The 19,839-nt window shown below is 48.2% G+C and overlaps 1 protein-coding gene and 2 long non-coding RNA genes across 3 annotated transcripts in view; 1 reads left to right on the forward strand and 2 right to left on the reverse strand.

Annotated features, from left to right (window-relative positions):
* LOC135396417 (adhesion G protein-coupled receptor E1-like) overlaps nucleotides 1-19,839 on the reverse strand; it is a 300,114-nt gene that overhangs the window by 100,317 nt on the left and 179,958 nt on the right. Inside the window, exon 2 of the mRNA XM_064627383.1 lies at nucleotides 16,127-16,353. Within this exon, the coding sequence (XP_064483453.1) occupies nucleotides 16,127-16,353 (227 nt within the window). The remainder of the gene's footprint in view (nucleotides 1-16,126; nucleotides 16,354-19,839) is intronic.
* Nucleotides 943-17,885, forward strand: LOC135396420 (uncharacterized). Its single transcript, XR_010423375.1, has 3 exons — nucleotides 943-1,025; nucleotides 16,825-17,119; nucleotides 17,213-17,885. It is a non-coding gene; the product is annotated as an uncharacterized LOC135396420 (long non-coding RNA).
* On the reverse strand, nucleotides 14,007-14,598 carry LOC135396418 (uncharacterized). Its single transcript, XR_010423374.1, has 2 exons — nucleotides 14,378-14,598; nucleotides 14,007-14,322 (listed from the first exon to the last, which is right to left on the reverse strand). It is a non-coding gene; the product is annotated as an uncharacterized LOC135396418 (long non-coding RNA).

Genomic DNA, 19,839 nt, shown 5'->3' on the forward strand with positions numbered 1-19,839 from the left:
GATCGACGCAGCGAATCATTTCTTCGGTGCGGACGTGAAATGTGATGCAAACGAAGGTTAGAGAGAGAGAGAGAGAAGTAAAAAAAAAGACGAAGCGAAGAAGCGTTCGCTCCGTGCCTCTGATTAAAAACGCTTTGCACAAGCGGCTCCCTGTTATTCTTTCTCGCAGCGAAAAAGTTTCGCTCAATCCAACAAAATGTACGTCAACAAGGCATGAAAAAGACGAAGAAAACCTTGGAGCAATTCAGAAATGCTGCTTTGATTAAAGTCACAAATACCGTTAGAGCGAAGAAAGCGCAATACGACGCTTGCTGAAGGACGTTCAGGGTAAAGAAGACGATGCAGAATTCTATAACTGACAGAAGGGCAGCTTTATCAGGGCCGCTCCAGTACTTCGATACGGTCGTGACAGCAATGAGTTGAAATTTAGTGCGTAGAATAATGCGTGAACATATTTTCTCGCGCTTGGGGAACACACTACATAGTACAAGGGTGGCAGCTATACTCATATTTTGGATTACCATACTTTTACAATACGATATACTTTGACTCCGATGTACTCTAATAATAATAATAATAATAGTTTATTTTACCAACGAGTTGGTAGGAGGCTCAGGAAAAAAACTGCTATATTACATAATGCTAATACTTTTGTGTATTACACGTCTAATACTAGTAATACATTGCTGCTTAACCCGTGGGCTCTCAAGAAATAAAAGGCAGACATATACGCAATTTATGTACTGCTTTTTGAATCAGTAATTATACTTCGGCACATGGATGGATGGATGGAGACTGGTAGTAGTCGAAGCTTACTATCATGGTTTACAACTGTTTTTTTTCCTTCGATTATAGCGCAACTTAGCGGCAAAAAATTTCCAATCCCTGTCTCTAGATGGGCCTAAAAAATGTACAATCCGCGTGCTCGTCCCGTGCCATTTCCTCTTCCCTCGTTTGAGTGCTGTGCGGTAACGTTCTTTTGTCGTCGTGCTGTGCACATCGATTTTCGCAAGTTTTCTACCTTCGTAAGTACCCTGTCGCTATTTCTTTCGTTTCTTGAATGAGCTCTACCCACTCAGATCAACGGCTATGTTTTACAATTGTATGCATTTTGATAGCGACTAGATCTAGCGTGTGCTTGATGCAGTTACTATGTTCGCTTTATGTGCAGTAAATTCGCTTTACGCAGCGATTAGACAATATCAAGAACAAACAATAGTACACAGATTTTCCCTTTATTAGTTTTCATTCATAGACTTTCATTCAGCATTCATAGACTTGCATTCTTGTCCTTTGCGACCGTGCGCCGAGTCCATCGTGACTGTACCCTAGATCCGCAGGGACTGAAACCCTAGGTCGGTAGTGAAACACTCTATGTCAATAGTGACCGAAATCCTAGGTCTATTAGTGACCGAAACCTTAGGCCCATTAGTGACCGAAATCCTAGGTTCATTAGCGACCGAAACCCTAGGTCCAGTAGTGACGGAAACCCTAGGTCCAGTAGTGACGGAAACCCTAGGTCCAGTAGTGACCGAAACCCTAGGTCCAGTAGTGATGGAAAATTGAGGAAGTGCTCGACCTACCAGAACTTGATGACAAAGATCCTGTGACCGCCAACCCTACAGCCAACACTGCCACCCCACCTCCCCATCTAGCGGACTGTGAACCAGTCTCTAGCTGGTTAGGGGCAACTGCAGGCCCATCACAATACCAGTACTCCAAACTTATTCCGGACTTTGTCCACGCTCGTTGAACTTTGAGCAGCAGAACCGAGCACAGAAAACATGTCAAAGAAACTTAGAAGCTACCACATCTGGTCTGCCTGAGGGTGCCCAATTTAAACCGGGATCTTGCAATCACGGGCCTGGTTTCAGTCGGGAAACGCAAGTCCTCCCTCAAGGAACCTGCTGGTTGACATCCTGAACCTGTGTTTTCGCGGTGCCATCTCGGGTCCCCCTACTGATGCAACGCCCCAACTCCCTGGTGTAGATGGCAGAGAAGAAGTAGAACAGGGTAGCTGCGTCGATTGCACATCTTGGTCAAGCTTTTGACATTCTTTCAGAAGAACGAAGGCGTTTTTTCATCGCGCAACTGCCTTCCCATCTGAAATCAATTATGCCTCATGAACCAGAGGACGTACGGCTCTATCCTGGGACGACGGTACGTTTTTGCTGAAGACGTACTGCACAGACTACTGAAACAAACTCAAGGAGTCCACGGCCTTAAGGCGGTTTCGACTTAAGCAGGACGTTCTTTCATCGGTGCGACTCATCACAGGTGCGACTCATCCTAAATCCCGAAGGCACTAAACTGTTTCATTCGTCACGCGCACTTCAAATGGAGGGCTGGCACTCTGTCCGTCCTCTCATTCAGCAGAACGCCTACATGGTGCAAATAGACTTAGCAAATGCATATCTCGCAGTTCCGATTCACCCGTCAGATCGCCCTTGGCTCTGCTTCGATTGGAAGAATCTCCTGTTTCAGTGGAATGTTCTTCCCTTCACACTTATATTAGTTCCCAGAGTCTTCACGAAGTTATTGAAAGCAGTTGTGGCTTTCGTCCTAGCTCAGGGAATTCGGATTGTTATCTATTTGGACGATATGCTTATACACCATAAGAACACCCACTCCCTGCTTGTCCACGTTCAGCTGGTAGTCTCTATTTTGGAAAATTCTCGGCTTTGTGATCAACAGGAGCAGATCGGAGTTGCACGCAGTACAGTCACTCACCTATTGGGGTTTACGATAGTCTCTGTTCAAATGCACTTAAGCCTTCCGCATCGGAAAGCCGAGCATCGCTTGCTAGAAATACAATCAGCCTTAAACTGCCCTCAGATTCAAATCGGTACCCTGCGCAGGCTTGTCGGGAAATTGAACGCTACTTCTCCAGCTGCTTTCCCCTGCATCCCTCCATTTACGTGCTCTTCAGCATCTCCAGAACAAACCCTCCCCATTCCAGCCGTTCGGGACCATGATAACAATAGACACCGAATCCAGAGCCGAACTATGAAGAATGGTCTGGTGATTTTAGAAATGGACAGTGTAGCGGCGATCGCAGCTGTCAATAGATTAAGGAGCCCGCACTCGACCAGTCTGGTGTATAGTAGCGAAGCAGCTCTGCGACTGGTGTCTGCAACGAGGCATCTCAGTTAAGGCAATACATCTCTCAGGATCCCTGAACTTCCAGGCTGACGTGGCGTCACGACGTTGTCACGACTCGAGCAGTTGGAAGTTACTTCCGGGTGTGCTCAAGAAAGTGTCGGAGCTCTGGGGCCCATTTATCATGGATCTTTTCGCGGATTGTTCAAACTACCAGGTTCCTCAGTACTACAGCCAGAAACCAGATCCCTACTCAATAGGAGTCGACGCACTAACACAGGACTGGACGAAGCAAGGGACAGCAGCAAGGGACCTAAGGCGGTTTCGACTTAGGCAGGACGTTCTTACATGGGAAAACCCCCAGCCGATATGGCAAGATTAGAGAAGCACCTATACCGTCCAGCTGGTCGGAGCCTCTTTCGACAGCGCTCCTTCCTTTAGAATTTCCACCTTTTAGCTTCGTGAGGAAATGTCTCCAGAAATTATCCGAATCCGCAACGACCCTAGTCATGATCGCAATAGTTTGGCCAACACAGCCATGGTATCCCCTCTTGAACATTTATGCGTCGTACCTCGACTTCTACCAATCACCTCGGACCTGCTACAGAACGAGAATCTAGAATATCACCCTCTGATTCAGACAGGGAGCCTCACCCTCGCAGCTTGGAAGATCACGAGCAACCCGATAGACTTGCAGCGTTTCGAAGGCAACAGACACAATCGACATATACATCTTGCTGGAGAAAATGGATTAGCTGGGGCAGTGAACGGCAGATCAATCCCGTTTCTCCGTCTATAACACGTTCACAATTTTTCAGCACACCTACATACACACGAGACTTGGGGAACATCCGGCAGTTTCACGGCTTCTACGGGGAATCTTCAATTCCAGACCCCCAGCTTGGTGTGTTGCTCAGGTCACTGCATTCCTTGGCAATGGACCATTTCTGGGTGCACGTGTGCGCATGCCCAGCCACTTCTGGCGGCCGCCGCCATGTTTGTTGACATGAAAACATGCTGTAGGCTGTGATGCGATCCATGACGAAAACCCGAGACTGGGAAAAAGACGAAAAACAGACGACACAACACAAAATCTCATTGAAAATTAAAAAAAAAAACTAAAAAAAATTGAGACTTTGTGTTGTGTCGTCTGTTTTTCGTCTTTTTCCCAGTCTCGGGTTTTCGTCATGGATCTTAGCCACCAGCTCGCTTGCTTTTTAACCATTTTATCTGTGTGATGCGAGTTGGAGAAGCTTTTTCTCGCAATGCCTGTATGTGTCAACTGCCGAAACATGAAAGGCATAAATGTCGGTGTATGAATCTTCCCCTTCCCACCCTAAAAGCATCACCGAAAGATGCGGGAGCTTTGCATTCGCGCCGTTGGGCGCATGAAGAAAGATGGTTCCGTGAGGATGCTGACGAAGAACTCTCTTCTTCTTCTTCTTCAGCCACAAAGGAGATGGCCCTTAGCCACACAGGGCGATTGGCCAGGGGTATGAGAGGGGAGTATAGTTCCAGGGGGGTGGGCGGGCGTTGTAGAGACGGGGACGGTTGTGGGGGCTAGGTGGTCAGGCTACATCTTCTTCTTCTTCCACCACTAGGAACAGTGGCCACCAGCCACACAGGGCGATTGGCCAGGGTTTCGTGCGGAGTAATCTCTAGAGGCTCATGGGACCCACGGTGACATGTTAGTAGAAGGAAGCCATAGCAGAGGGGAGGGAGGAAGCGGGAGGTACAAGATGTTTCAGAAGCGGCCGCAGATGGTCAGAAAGGCGGTGGCTCTCGACGAAGAACTCACGTGTCACGCTCTCCGTCCCCCAACATCTTTCTCTTTGCCGGTGTTGGCGCATGCGCTTTGAAGCTTTTCGCAATGCCTGTAATGTGTTGCGTCGAACAGTACGAGCGTCGCCATGATAGTTGGCATGAAAACAATGCGTGTTATGAATAAGCCTTAACAAGTTTCCCTGTGTTTTTTGGGGTGTATCACATGTTTGCTTCCACAGAAGCAGGCTATACTATTCAAAACAAATGTTATCCTGCTATATCCTCAAAAAATGCCAGCTACGCCCACGTGATGTTAATTTGTCATCATTGCTTCGTCGTCTTCTCATCATGCCGTCTCTCGCCGCTAGGAGCGACGCGTACATGGAAATGGTCCATTTGGGTCCAAATTGCCTGCGGCCCGTGGACGACGACGACGACGCGCCCCTGCTGCCGCGCGCTACTGCGCATGGCAGCCAGTTCTACCAGCACCGTCCTAGCGTGAAGCCACGACCATCTGCCCGCTGGGACATTCCATCATTGCCGGTCGGGACTCATGTAGAGGTATACCACCTCCTCTACATTTGGTGACCCGAATAACGAACACCATGTTTGGTGTAATTCGGCCATTAATCATTCTAAATTTTTCGGCAAACCAGCAGCGAACCACCTTCTGGCAGGCAAGTCGCACCGGACCCCAGTTCCGCCGGTGACCCGCAGGGAGATCACAGCAAGTTCAGTTTCCGGCCTCCACCTGTTTCACGATGGTCCTCCCCGGCATTTCTCTGACGACAACCAGCATTCATGCTCTCGGAGCGGTCGCGGTACTGTCGCCCACTCAGCAACGCACTCACTCAGCAACAATCAACGCTCAGCAGCAATCACTCAACGCACTCAACGCAATCAGCAGCTACTCAAGCACCCAACAACTCAACGACTCACACCTCATTGCTGGAACCCGCCCGGAGCAGCGCTCTTGTTTCCACCATCCCGCTGCTGCTGCATTAACTGCCACAATCACAAGCCGTGTGTCCAGTCCTCCATCCACGAGTCGTCCTCATTCTCCTTTTCATGGTATCAACGCGGACCTCAACTGCTTGCACCGCTCCGCGTCTGAGGGGGGAGTGATGTGGCGGCTCGTGGATGACGACGACGACGCGCCCTTTATGCCGCCGTGCTACTGCGCCTGGCAGCCTACCAGCACCGTGCTAGCGTGAAGCCATGACCATCTGCCCATTGAGACATTCCATCATCGCCGGTCAGGACTCGTGTGGAGGAAGACCATCGTCCTCTACAGATGCTAGCCTATAAGCTAGCAACACTTTTCGCTCTCGTTTCGGCATCGAGGTAATCAGATCTCAGCCTCTTTCCGACATGTGGCATTAAACGCGCCCAGGCATGTTGCTAATGGGCTTCAGAGGGCTTACGCAAAATATCTCGACCGGGAAAACCCCGCCCTACTGTTTTCACCGCGTTCTTCCCTGAAAACATACACCTGTGTCCGATCCAGTGTGCCGAGGCTTACTTACAGAAAGCAGACTCCACGTGATCGAGCACATCCAGACTGTTCCTCACAACAACAAAAAAAAAAAAACTTTTAGGGCTGCATCCAAAAACACTATCGCGAACTAGATCAAGCGCACCTTGGGTCAAGCAGGTGCAGACAAAACTCGGTTTTCAGCACATCCAACGCGAGGGGCATCCACGTCCAAAGCTGTCCAGAGGGTCTTAAAATCGATCAGATTCTGGAAGCAGCAGACTGCTCTCTCCCTCAACCTTCAATCGTTTTATCACAGATCAGCCGACTCTCGGGCAGAGTTTGGTCGAAATGTCCTTATTTACTTCTTACTTACTTCGTAGTTCGTAGGAAGCTGGAATTATACGAGGCACATGGAGGCACTTACTATCATGGTTTCTCCTGCCCTTCTTTGGCAATGAGTAATAGCGTCACCACTCTTCTCCGTTGCAGAATGCAACAGGTAAATGATGCCCCACCACAGGACATTACGTTGCAAGTTACGTGAACAGTGCACAAAGGGCGTATAGTTCCCAGGGCATTCTAACCAAGTAAACAGTTTCCCAAGTACTCTGGATCACATATTTCTCGTATCGTGATCATATTGTTACGACGACGACGGCGGCGTCAACAGCAGCGGGCGCATGTCACGACCGGCCATTCTCATTCCATCCATTGAATCATTGCCATCATGACGCTGTGCTGCTCATATCATTTGGTGGAGGTGTGGGCTATCCTTCTTCGAAAGCGCTGTTGTCCTCGTCATCAACGCCACAACCCCGACTCTAAGACCACACGAGACTACGACGACGTTCCGGACACGACAAAGCCCCGAAGGTGCCCCCAGCCACGAAGACGCCCGCGACGACAGCGCCCAGTGAAGGATACCCTCGGCACCGACCCCGTGGAGGCAGCACAGCATCATTTCGCCATCGTCCCATCGTCGTCCACCCGCCCACCTTTTGTACGTCACCGTGTCGACACATCTCCATCATCGGCCCCACCGTCGCTTCGCTCTTCGTCGGCTATATCACCTGTTGTGCCCCCGCGCAGCATTGCGTTCTCCATCTGTCGTGCCCCGGTGTTCACGCCCCCAGGAGGGGGCAATGTTACGACGACGACGACGGCGTCAGCAGCGGCGGGCGCATGTCAAGCACGGCCATTCTCATTCCACCCATTAAATCATTGCCATCATGACGCTGTGCTGCTCGTATCAATATCACCTCCTACCGGTGACATATCACAATCAATAACTGCCCGCCTCAACACATCCCACACTGATGCTGGTCCCCTTCCCATCTTCCCCGGATACTGGGGAAGAGGAAACTGGTAATTATCCAATCACGTTGTATTTAAGGCGGTTATATTTTGAAACGTTCTCGAAGAAGCAAAGGATCCATTGGAACCTACGGGGCTCGATTGCCCTTAGGTTCTACTTATTTTTGAAGCAAACGGCCGACAAAAAGTTTAGTGTGAAATGGGCCTTAGGAGGCTGACAAACGAGCCTCTCCTATCTGATAAGATAGCGCTGGTCAATTTCGAGCACAGCACATCCAGAAGCTGGTGTTCAGAAGCTGCAGAAGTGGTGTTCAGAAGCTAATGGATGGGATGATGGCATCGCTTAGAGAAACAGCTCCACCCAAGAAAGAAATCCACTTCAAGCTCGGCTCACTAACAAAGAAGTCATCACCTGCTCGCTGATCTGGATCATCAAATTGCAGCACTCATAAAACTGAAACTGAGCCAGAGATATGCGACTACTACCTGGAGCTCATCACCCCAGTTACTTAGAATGCCAAGCGCTACCTCTCGAAAAATGGCCTGACAACTAGTCCTAAATGTGCTCCCACAACATCATGAAATACATCGCAGCATGTAAGGATTACAGTTTTTCCTAACCTGTTAACACCACAGTTCATCGAAGCACCATCGCCAAAGCACCAGGACTACGAGCCACTAACATCGGATTTTCATGACGCCCTAAATGATAACGACTACCTTGAATATACCTATATGAAGGTTGAAATGACAGAACAAAATCCATCGACTATCTCGACTACCACCGGGGAAACAGTCAAACGAAACATCAACGAAATCCTCTCGACATGCTCGACACATTCGGCTCTCTTCAATGATCTTCAACTCCAGGAAGAGAAGGTACCACCGAATCTCACGGTCCTTTGGCTCTTCCATCAGATCCAAATGTGAACACCTCAATTGACAAGACTACGACCCCCCTGGATTGCCTGTTACCTCAAGGCTTGCGGCTACAGGGCATACCACCGCCATTGATGTGTAGTGCTACACGGAGTATATACATCGTATGACTTACACGCTGCACACATTGCAGCGCCACCTCTTTCGAAGCAAGACCCACTGCATCCTTTATACGCAACGAATCGCGAGTACTCTCCTTGTTGGGTAGATTGCGACCGCTACCACAGAACTACGAATAGAATGACAACTCTGTTCGGATCTGGCGTCCAAAAGCCAGCTCCTCGTCAGTATTGTTGCTACTGCCTCAAGAGACTGTACCATCTGGCTAACCATAGGCTCCGTCGTACTCTTGCGCCGCCCAGAGTGTAAGAAAAGGGAAGATGATTCGTCCCTTGACGCTCGTGACATGCACACTTCACCGGCAGTTGTTCCATCGTCATCGTCATCCGCACAGTTCTAATCATCCGCCATTAAAGGTTACCTAAAGCTTGGTTGCTACCCCTTTCCATCAACTATTACTGCCCACCTACCAGAACACACTGCAAGAGTATGTCGTCATCATGTGGAGCATGGCCATGAAGCTGGCTGTCTTACTGCTCATGCCGTTAAAAATCGGATATCGAACGCAGACATTGTGCTCTCCTTTTTGGAGATATTCTATCAGATTATGCTCCACGACATGTAATCATGGAAGCTACTCCCATGGCCTCAATTAATTTATCGATCCCTCAAACCACAGAAAATGAAATTTGTTCCTAATTGTGATTTACCGGGATAAAGGTACATTAAAGGATGATTACGACCACTATCTCTACGATTCGGAAATGAAACCTCACTCCGTTCACTCTTGAACCTTGAAAGGACTCTATTGCGTTCGTTAGACAGATACAGCAAAAAAAGCTTGAAATCTCGAGTCAGACCTGAAAGCTTTAATAATGCAGAAATGAACCGCAAGGCTCAAAGGATCTTTCGTTTTTGGCAGCCGCGGGTGGCAACAAGTACATGATGATGACGATGATGACGTGAGGTGTATCACCGTAGGAGTTGCGGTAACCTGCACGATTACATGTGGGTTATTTACGTGATTGAGATGGGAATGAAATGGATGGAACGTTGACGCACACATAACGTAGCAGACGACAGTATGGAACAGGAAATGACAAATCTCGATCGATGACACACGTGAGAGACCTGTCCGTGATGTCAGTGGTTGGATTCATCGCGAACAAAAGAGCTCTCCTGTCACCTTCTGCTAGTACAACGGGCACGAGCACGACTGTCCGGCGCTGATGGGCGGTCGCTGCCACCCAGTCTACTACCTCATCCCTGCTTAAACCACAGTGTTCCGGAGCCCACTGTGGGGATATATAGAATGGCCTTGGTCCCTCACACGCTGAACTTGGTGAACGTCTTTTATGACCGTGGGGCTGGATCCACGAATAACCGTGTTTGCTACGTATTGCAGTACATCTCTCATACAGTATTTGTTTTCATTGCATGTAGCACTGTTCTTCACTGTTTTATTGTATATACCACTGTTATTCACTGATGGTATGTACTTAATTGTACATACCATCATATCAATGGAATAAATTTTCTTATATATATATTCCAGAACAGCATTTCAGTCTGTGAATACTACCTAGACCCGCGGATTCCCATGTGGTACATACACCAGAAACAACAAGGTGGCAGAGGCACGGTTTCTCCAACGCTGGTTAACTTTGAACCGAGATCAAGGTTTGCTAAACCTTAAGTTAACACTCAATTCTTTTAGACAAACATTAGTTGGTGACGCTATGAATGTTTCAGTAACAATAGCTCCCTTTGATGACGCACAGTTAAGCGTTAAATTCAAGTTAAGGGACCGTTGATCCCGGTTCAAATGTTAATCGGCGTTGGTGAAGCCGGGCCATAGAGTTCTGCATAGGCATATGAGTTCGGCATACGATGTGAGACACGGTATCAATGGGACAGTGAGTCCGTCAGAATAACAATAGCGGTCATTGAGCATTCCGCAGAAGCGGATCAATCAGGGAAGACAGTAGTGCAGGGGTCTCCAACTACTGTCGCTAGGGGTCTCCAACTGAAACAGAGTCGCGGGCCGCATTGGCCTGGCCTACACCACGGCGGGCCGCAGATAGTGAACGTACACAAAAACCGCCTCTGATTTGGGGGACCGTGTGGCCGAGGTCGAGTGGCGTAGCGGCAACTTTCTCAACTGTGCCACAGAATTCGTTCTCCAGGCGATACATGGATGTCGTTGGCTTACGATGCTATCGTCTAGAAGAGAAGCCCGAAGGAAATACGCAGTAGAACAGACAATATCTACTTTATTACAGCCAACAGCAGGAGGCTGTGCACCTCGGAATAAACTAAACGCGAACACGGTTACAGGAAGACGGACTCGTAATGATGCGCTGACGACACTTGAGGCCTCTTCTTCCTCACCAGATTCCCGAGGTCCACTTGTAGGTTGACCGCAGTGGCAATTCTTAACTGGGCTCGAAGATGGTCATCAGACAGCTGGGACCTCAGCTTAATCTTGTTGATATTCATCATTGAAAATAATTGCTCCCATACGTATGTGCTTCCAAACATCGACAGAACACGGCTGACGTTAGACATCAGGCAGGGAAACGATTTCCTGTCTACGTATTTGTTGAACTCGGGAGCGCAGATTTCGTCAAACTTTTGTCGAATGGAATTGCACTGGAGATCTATTAGTTCCATTTGGGGCTCGGGAACGCCTTCTGGAAGAACCGAAAAGGAGTCAGCGAACAGTTTAAACATCGCCTCGAGGATCTCGAAGCCATGAAACCTTGACATGAACTCACGCCGCAGCACTAACACTGCCGACGAGTATGTGCGAAGCGTTTCCTTGTTCTTGCAGTCAACGGCTTTTAGACAGGGAAAGTGGAAGAGATCCTTTGACATTAGCTGTTTCTCCCAAAGTTCCAACTTTCTCACAAAATCTTAGACGCCATCTGACATCTCTGTGATCAAGCGAGCTTCCCCCTGCAGGCCCATATTCAGAATGTTCAGGTGGTTCGTTATGTCGACGAGAAACGCCAGGTCACGCAACCATTCGGGGTCGGCCATTTCAGGGCATTCTTTTCCCTTGTGAAGAAATTCCTTGAGTTCATCTCGAAGACTGAAGAAACGATGAAGTAGTTTCCCCATGCTGAGCCATCTGACCTCTGTATGATAAGCATAGATTAAGAAGTTACCCGTCAAAAAGAACTCGTTACAAGTTAAGTTACCGTTGAAAAATGTAACTAAGTTAATAACGAAGTTCTTCAGCCTGCAATGTAACTCACAGTTACTGAGTTACTTAAAAAAAAGAACAAGTTACTTCCAAGTTACTTCGGACACAAAATAGCATTACGCAGGTACAGCGCGCGTGAGCAGTTGAGTTAGACCTTGAGTTACCTGCGGAGGAATGCAACACGCTTAGATCGTTTTCGTTTGTCCAAATATAGACCTATCACAATTTGCAAACAAATGATTTCATAGTGTTCGACAGCGCCACAAATTTGGTAGAATTGAACTACGCTCGAAGCTAGAGGCGAACAAGGTCGCGCCTGAAAGCCACGGTCTTGAGAGGATTACGATATGGTCCCTTAAAGGGACGCGACCCTCGGTCCTTCTTGACTTTCAATGGGAGGCAGCGAACAAGTGCCCGTTCGTGGAACCCAGCCCTGTCCTTCCGATTTGTTTCGGTTTCAGTCTGTCTACCAATGTCATAATGGCGTTTCTCTGGTAGAGGTCTATTCGAACGCTTTGCATCTTACTCCCTGTGGGCGCACAATGGTTCAGCTTCATTTCAATGGCAGCGGTTCTTACTTTCTGAATAAAATATCAAAATGTCATTGATTGAATATCATGTTTTATGGCAAAAAATGCCATGAAGGAACCGGAGAGAAAGGAAGAGAATATGTGGACGTGTGTGAAAAGCGAGTTAAAAGTAACTTGGAACTTAACTTAAGTTACTTTGGCAAAGTTACCTGGAAAACGAACGAGTTCCTCTTAAAGTTACCACGGCGCAAAAGTACCGAGTTAAGCTACAAGTTACCAAAAAAAAAAAGAAACTTAGTTACAGTAACGAGTTACCTCGAACTCTGATGATAAGGCAGGTCTTTGTACGTGGCACCCAAGTTTTGAAGGAAATCGGCAAGCAGACGATGGTTCAAGCCTCTCGACCGAATGAAGTTAACGGTCTTGAGGACAACGTCCATGACGTGCTTAAACTTAACTAAGTTGCAGCACAATGCCTCTTGATGTAGGATACAGTCAATTGCTGGAAGGTTTGTGGGCACGCCTTCCTCTGCAAGCGTTTCTTTAAGGCGGGCTAACAGACCTAGATTGCGACCAACCATTGAAGGAGCTCCATCAGTCGCTACTGACGCGAGATTCTCCCACTTAAGACCTGCTGCTTCGATGCTGCTTTTTACCAGGCTCCACAGGTCACTCCCCGTCGTTGTCCCTTTCAGAGGAAGCCGATCAAACAGTTCCTCGTATATGTCCAAGTCGTGCGTGACACCGCGGATGAACACCACGCACCGAGCAATATCAGTTATGTCCGTGGGTCCGTCAAGTGATAAGGAATATGCACAAAATTCTTCGAAATATCGCGTAGCTGCATTTCCAAATCTGCACACATGTCTTCAACCTGCCTAGCGACAGTATTTGCAGAAAGGCTAATCTTCTCAAAAGAATCTTTTGCGGTTGGGCACACAATTTCAGCTGTATCGAATGAGACCGCTCTTGATAAAAGGGCCTGACGCTTTTGCGATCAACTGCAACAGGGCGAAGCTTGCTTCAACGGCGACCTCACTTTCTCTGTTAACCTTACGAAAAATACCCGTTTGTCTTGTAGCTGCCAATTTGAGCCGCATCACCTTTTCTTCACGGATCTTTCCAGTAAATTCCGCGTACTGTCCTTCGTGAAGCGCTTCGTAATGACGTCGGAGATAGTACTTTTTCGGAACAGCAACAGTTTTTTGGAGCACCAGCCAGACATTCCGGGACGTTGTTTATATCCGCGAACAGATACTTTACCTCCCAATGCTCTTGGAAGGTACGCTTCTCCTCCTCTACCGTCCGCTTCAGATTTGGATTCCAGCAGGCCATACTCCCTGTGTATGTGGGAAAACAGTGTATACCCAGGCAAAAATCTGGAGTGGGACCACTTCAAAGTGGTTTATTGGACAGGTCCCACTTTGAGTGTGGGACCACTTAGTGACTGGGACCAGTTGAAAGTGGAACCAGCTTCACGATGGTCCCACTTGAAGTGGAACCAGTGGAATTGACCCAGTGGTCCCCTCTGCTAAGTGGTCCGGGATCCGGCCACTTAGCAGCTGGGACCACTGAATGCATGACCGAAAATAATGCGTAGAAATGCACATATTGCTCAAGTAATTACCGTTTATTCTGCTAAAAGCATACACTGAGCAGAAAGAAATAATCAATACATCTCTACATTTACATACCACGTAGTATAAGTCTGATCACTCACTGTGTCTAGACAAAGCATATGCCTGACTGTGCGATGCACTCACGGACCACAGGGAGCTTTCGTTCGTTGGCCACCTCACATCTTGTATTTTCTTAGAGAAGATGACACAACACTCCTGTTTTCCATGCAGGTCGCGACATACACCCCATTCCTCTTCACCGTACGTTCGGAATCTTCTTATCCTGTTTCTCTTCAAGTTCCTCCGAAGTTTCTAAAATGAAACATCTAATTAATAGTAATCAAAACATCACGGTCATCACTCATACCTGCAAACATTCGCGACGTGCAGTCCGATTGGCGTTTCACAGTGCGTTCTTGCCTCTACGCCATTTACGTCTTCTTGGCGTCAAAACTCTTCCGGGAAATCGACAATGTGTTGCACAGGAACCATTGTCATCGCATTGTCTTACAAAGCGCACTGAAACACACGTAAATACTGCACAGGAGATACACCATCACCATCCTTGCGACCGTTACTGAAGACAAAACCAACTTGCTGCGACGCGTCGAAGTTCAAAGTTCTAACTGCCACCTGCCACTCTCGCCCTCTCGCTCTCTCCTCTCCCTCTCGGCTCTCGCCGTTTGAAGTTTGAATTGCCGTGGCGTCTTCACATTGCATCAGCCTCTGCAATTACATTTTCCTTTTTGTTGTTGTCTTTCTTCTAGTATTTAGCTTAATTTTTGTTGTTGTTGAGATGTATTTTTTTACATTTCCCTGATATTCACCTCAGATGAGAATGTGCACGAATTGGAGTTACAACATCTGCAGACGCGCGCACCTGGATAAACAGCAATAAAAAGAGACCATGCCTGTGCTAAAATAGGTCAGAGTAATATATCAAACAAAACATGGCAAGTGTGGACAAGATGAAATCTCAAAGGGGGAAGCTGGGAAGCTGCCCAACTTGGAGTCTCAGCGACCATTCTGGGAACAAAATGGTACTTGTGAGGCTCCAGCTGGAACTTCTGGAACCATCTGAGACCAGAGTGGTACCACTGATGTCACCAAAGTGGAACCAGCCACCCCACTTGGGAATCCAGCTGGGACCATCCACATTCAACTGGAACAATTCCGGGACCATCAAACATCCAACTGGAACCAGTCCAGATTCAACTGGAACCATTCTGGGACCAGTCCAGATTTTCGCCTGGGTAACACCGTTTTCCCGTGGACGCCGCCATATTGAAAGCGCAGCGCCGTCTAGCTCGGGGGGGCACGTTTAAAACTGTTTACCGCGCAAGCCAGACAGAAGGAAAGCACACGCATCGTGCGCTTCGTCCTTCCTGACTTGGGCGGTAAACAGAGGCTGGAAAAGCGCTGGGTGTGAGGCTGGCTGGAAAACGGCGTATTGCTCACACGAAATACGAGTGAGCGGCGGTAATCACCATGCCAGATATTAGGGAGTTTTCGGGAACCGACGCGACGCATACGGTCGATAAGTTGGATGCTGCGTGGCAAGGTGGCAAGAAAGCGATCGGAGCCAGGCCAGAGACCGCTTTCGGGCTTTCGGGGACCGGAGTAAGAAACCGCAACGATACATGTGGCGGCATCTCTCGTCAAAAATAGAGGAGAGAAAACAGTCAATCTTCCGAGGCAATGTAGAGAATCGGCCTCGCTCTCTTTATTTTCGACCAAAGATGCGTCACGTAGCTGTTTCTTTCTCAGATTCCCGAAAGTGTTTTCTCGTCTGGCTCCGACCGGTTCCTTGCCACTCCGTCACGCAGCATCTAACCGATCGACCGTACGTATCGCGTCGGTTCCCGAAAACTTCCATTTCTACTCGGAACGAACAATAGAGAACGAGCCTCATAATTAAAGGTGTGACAAGAGGAACCCATTGGGTATTCTCAACATGTTTGAGTACGTGTCCTCTACAAATATTTTATGTGTGTCTTTCGATAAAAGCGCTATATGCCTACAGTGGTTATCGCTTGCTTGGGTGACCCGACTAGACCATAGAAAATTAATGTGTCGCGGCGATAAGTCACTGCACCTGCAAGCTACAAGACCCTACCTCGTATTTTTCTCCTGCATTGCGGTCGATCTTTCGGGCTGTGGTCAAATTCCCCGTTGAGTGGTCCAGGCTGAAGCTTTCGTAGTCTTTCACATCGAGCAGGCTGTAGGCGACGGGGCGTTGCGGAAACGCTTCGTCCAGTGCGTGGATCCTGGTGACATGCACGTCGCCTGGGGCCCCTTCGTAGATTCGGGGGTCGTGGAAAGGAGACCAGAACACGAGCACTCCTGTAACAAAATAAACAATACCAGGCTATACGCATTCTGAACGATACTTTTTTGCTTCAGAGTAAAAGTCGGATACCAGTACGGATATTTTCCAGCGTGCAAGTGTAAATAAGAGAAATCCGCTTAACGTCTTTATGACTGACAAATTAGGAGAGAGAGCAGTACAATTCGGGGTGATGTTTGGCTAGAAGCGTGGTCTGCAGAAAAGTTGGCTCCTACCCCCAAGAATAATTTCGAATAACATCAATCTCTCTTCTGACGTGACGAAAGTGGAAGGCGTACGCCCCCTTGGAACACTCTGTACTTAACGTTAATGGCCATAGAAAGGGGTATTCTTGCTTTCTCCTAAAATCTGGAGTGATGACAGACGGTGTCAATCTGTGCAGTGATTGGAATCGAGCTTGTTTTGTTTCGCAAGATCTGGTTTTAGAGTCTCGCCTTATTCTTTACTTTCCTGTCTTTTCTTTTTAGGACTTTTGTTGTCTCCGCTATGAGAGATGTCGTAGTATACGTTCTTAAAACAGATTGTCGTTGCCGTCATATGGGCAGCGTCAAGACTGCAGCCAGGATCATGACGCTAGCAAGTTACGGAGTCACTGTTAGGAGCAAGTGAACTCTGAGTCATCATCGCCGGGCGAATCCCGTTTCCTGGACGAAGGTTGCGAGTACTTTTCGGTAAAAGCGCCTCTACTCGCTAAAGCACTCTCCTGGCCAACCATCAGCCCGAAGGACAACGTTCTCTCCAATGATTTGCTGAAAACGAAAGGTATACACCTTTTTGTGACACTTACGCAGTTACGTTAATTAACACACACACACACACAAAGACTCCATTCTCTTTAATGATTGGTCTTTTCAGTGTTATGTGGTGAAGTTCTGTTCCACGCTAAGACTGGGAGGTGACCCGGGTTCGAATCCGGGCGCCGGCTGTGCTATCTGGGTTTTTCTAAGACGCTTCAAGATAAAATGTCGGCACAGTTCCACGTGAAGTCGGTCCAAGACGCACGGTCCCCCGGCTGAGAATGGTCGACTATACGGCAAACAGTTTCATTACCACCACCGTCTGCTCTAGGAATACTGACATTGCGGAAGTTTCCTCAGGTTAACTGACTCATCGTGCAAGTTTTGAAGGCACTTTTGGGCAACCTTGAACTGATGATGAGATAAACTAATCGTGTCAGCAGTTCCCCTCGCAGATTGGGGATCAGTAACCTCACCGTCGAGGCAAGGAAGTCCCTTCTCAAGAGAGTCATCAGTCTGTGCACAACATCGGGTCGACAGATAACCGATCGACGACCGTAGTAAAAGCAACAGGAAAGAAAGACCCGGGGAAGTTGTTCTCCCCAAAGGCTTGCCATCGAACGAGCAACGCTTCACCGCGGGGGAATTCTGCTAATCGTGCTCGAACCCCTTTACCGCCAAGCCCGTGGCTGCGTTAAAGTTGGTCGCCTACGTTGGACGGAGAAAATCGAGTCTGCTCGACAGACGCGATTATCGTCATTAAGTGTTTTCCTTTCCTCCTGGGGGAGTAAGTGAAAAAATAAAAATAAAATAACCACGTACACTAGGTTCGGAAGGATAAACGAAGCTCTGACGACGGGTTTGGAAACTCATTGGAGCGTGTGTTCATTCCCCTGGAATAGAGTGAAATAAAGGCTGAAATTCGTAGAGGACGTTCGAAGGTATCATATGAACCGCTATTTAGGTATGCCGTTGGATAGATAGTTTAGCAAAATTGAGATTTTATGGACTGCACTTACACTCTTAGAAATGAACTTCACCGCATAGCACGCTCCTGGCCAACCATAATTTCGAATGATATCGTTATCTTCCCCGATTTGTTGAAGACCTCGGGAGGCGTACGCCTTTTTTGTGACAAATATGAACAGCATAAGTGTCACAAAAAAGGCGGTACACATCCCGTTTTAAACAAATCAGGGCAGATAACGATATCATTTGAGATGATGGCTGGCTAGGAGCGTGCTATGCGGTAAAGTTCATTTTTAAGAGTGTAGAACAGCAAATTTCATTTATTGTTCCCTCAGAAGGCCTTTGAAGGCCACTACAGAACGAACGCACATTTATCGCCTAAAGATGTGACACCATCTATAAACACATATACCTCACGTGCAGCCACGGAGAATACGCTAATTTCTCTCTCTGTATCTGTACTTGCTGGCTTTGCACTGCGGCACCCAGAGGTGTTGTTAACACCCTGGAACATTGATGTCTCGCAGAGACACAGTGTTCGTGCCGACCCTAGAGCGTGTCATCTTCAGAGCGGGCTGACCGCACCTTCCCCTATATCTGCCCCCCCCCCCCGCCACGAGAGGGTGTCACATCCATACGCAGTGCCCATGAGAGCCAAGAAGCTCGAAACGAAAAAAGACGAAAAAGGAAACTAAGGAACTAAGTATGGTCAAAGTACAAAATGTCCACTCCTCTTCCTTATAACATCACACCACCACCAACACAGTATGTCGGCATGAGATGTGAGCTTATTGCGGCAATCAATTCTTTGTGATCAACAATCACCTAACTTTATCACATGTTATCCAGCGCCATTTTGCGGTGAGGCCCTACCAAGAAGCCCTATTTCTCCACGATTTTGTGTTACAAAAAAAAAAAAAAAAAACAAATGCGGAAAGCAAATAGTAATAATGACTCTGATAGTTTATACCACTGTAAAAAGTAGTGTAAGCCATACGCACACATGAGTATTTTATACACCGTTTTCCAGAGAGCCTCACACCCCGCGCTTTTGCACAGAGGAGGCACAGTAAGCGAGTTTCGCCGCCGTGAAAATGGTGTTGAATAGCCGCTGACATTTCCCACCAAATTCCCGCCACTTGCTTTTCATTGGCTCCGGTCCCCCCACGTGACCATTCTCGATCATGATTGGCTGAGGCTCATTTAACCGGTGGATTCGGTCGCGTTCGTTTCTTCCGAGGCGCACCAGCTCCCGTGGCTCAGTGGTTAGCGTGCTGGCCATGTCACGTCGAGACTGGGAGGTACCCGGGTTCGAATCCCGGTGCCGGCTGTGCTGTCTGGGGTTTTTCCTGGGTTTTCCTCAGACGCTTTCAGACATATGTCGGCACAGTTCCCTTAGAAGTCGGCCCAGGACGCACATTCCCCCAGGGCGTGAGTCGTGACGTTGCCCACATACGTGAGGCCGACAACGGCAAGCCCTATCACCACCACCATCTTCCGAGGCGCCGAGCCGACCCGTCTGACCGTTGTGCTGCTGGCGTCTGTGTGGGCAGGCGGTTATTTCGTTTCGTGGATTTGGAAGATGTTCGAGCCACACACGAACGCCGGAATGAAAGGTAAGCAGACAAACGTATAATGCGTGTCAGTGATCAGACGTTTAATACTGCCGCCTAACAGTGTGCATAACTGAGTTACACCTTGTACATCACTTTCCGCCGGTTTCAATTTCATTTTACTCATCACTTTCTGCCGGAAGGAGCGAATGGCTCCTGCGCT

This window comes from Ornithodoros turicata, chromosome 6, assembly GCF_037126465.1.
Source record: "Ornithodoros turicata isolate Travis chromosome 6, ASM3712646v1, whole genome shotgun sequence".
NCBI lineage: Eukaryota > Metazoa > Arthropoda > Arachnida > Ixodida > Argasidae > Ornithodoros > Ornithodoros turicata.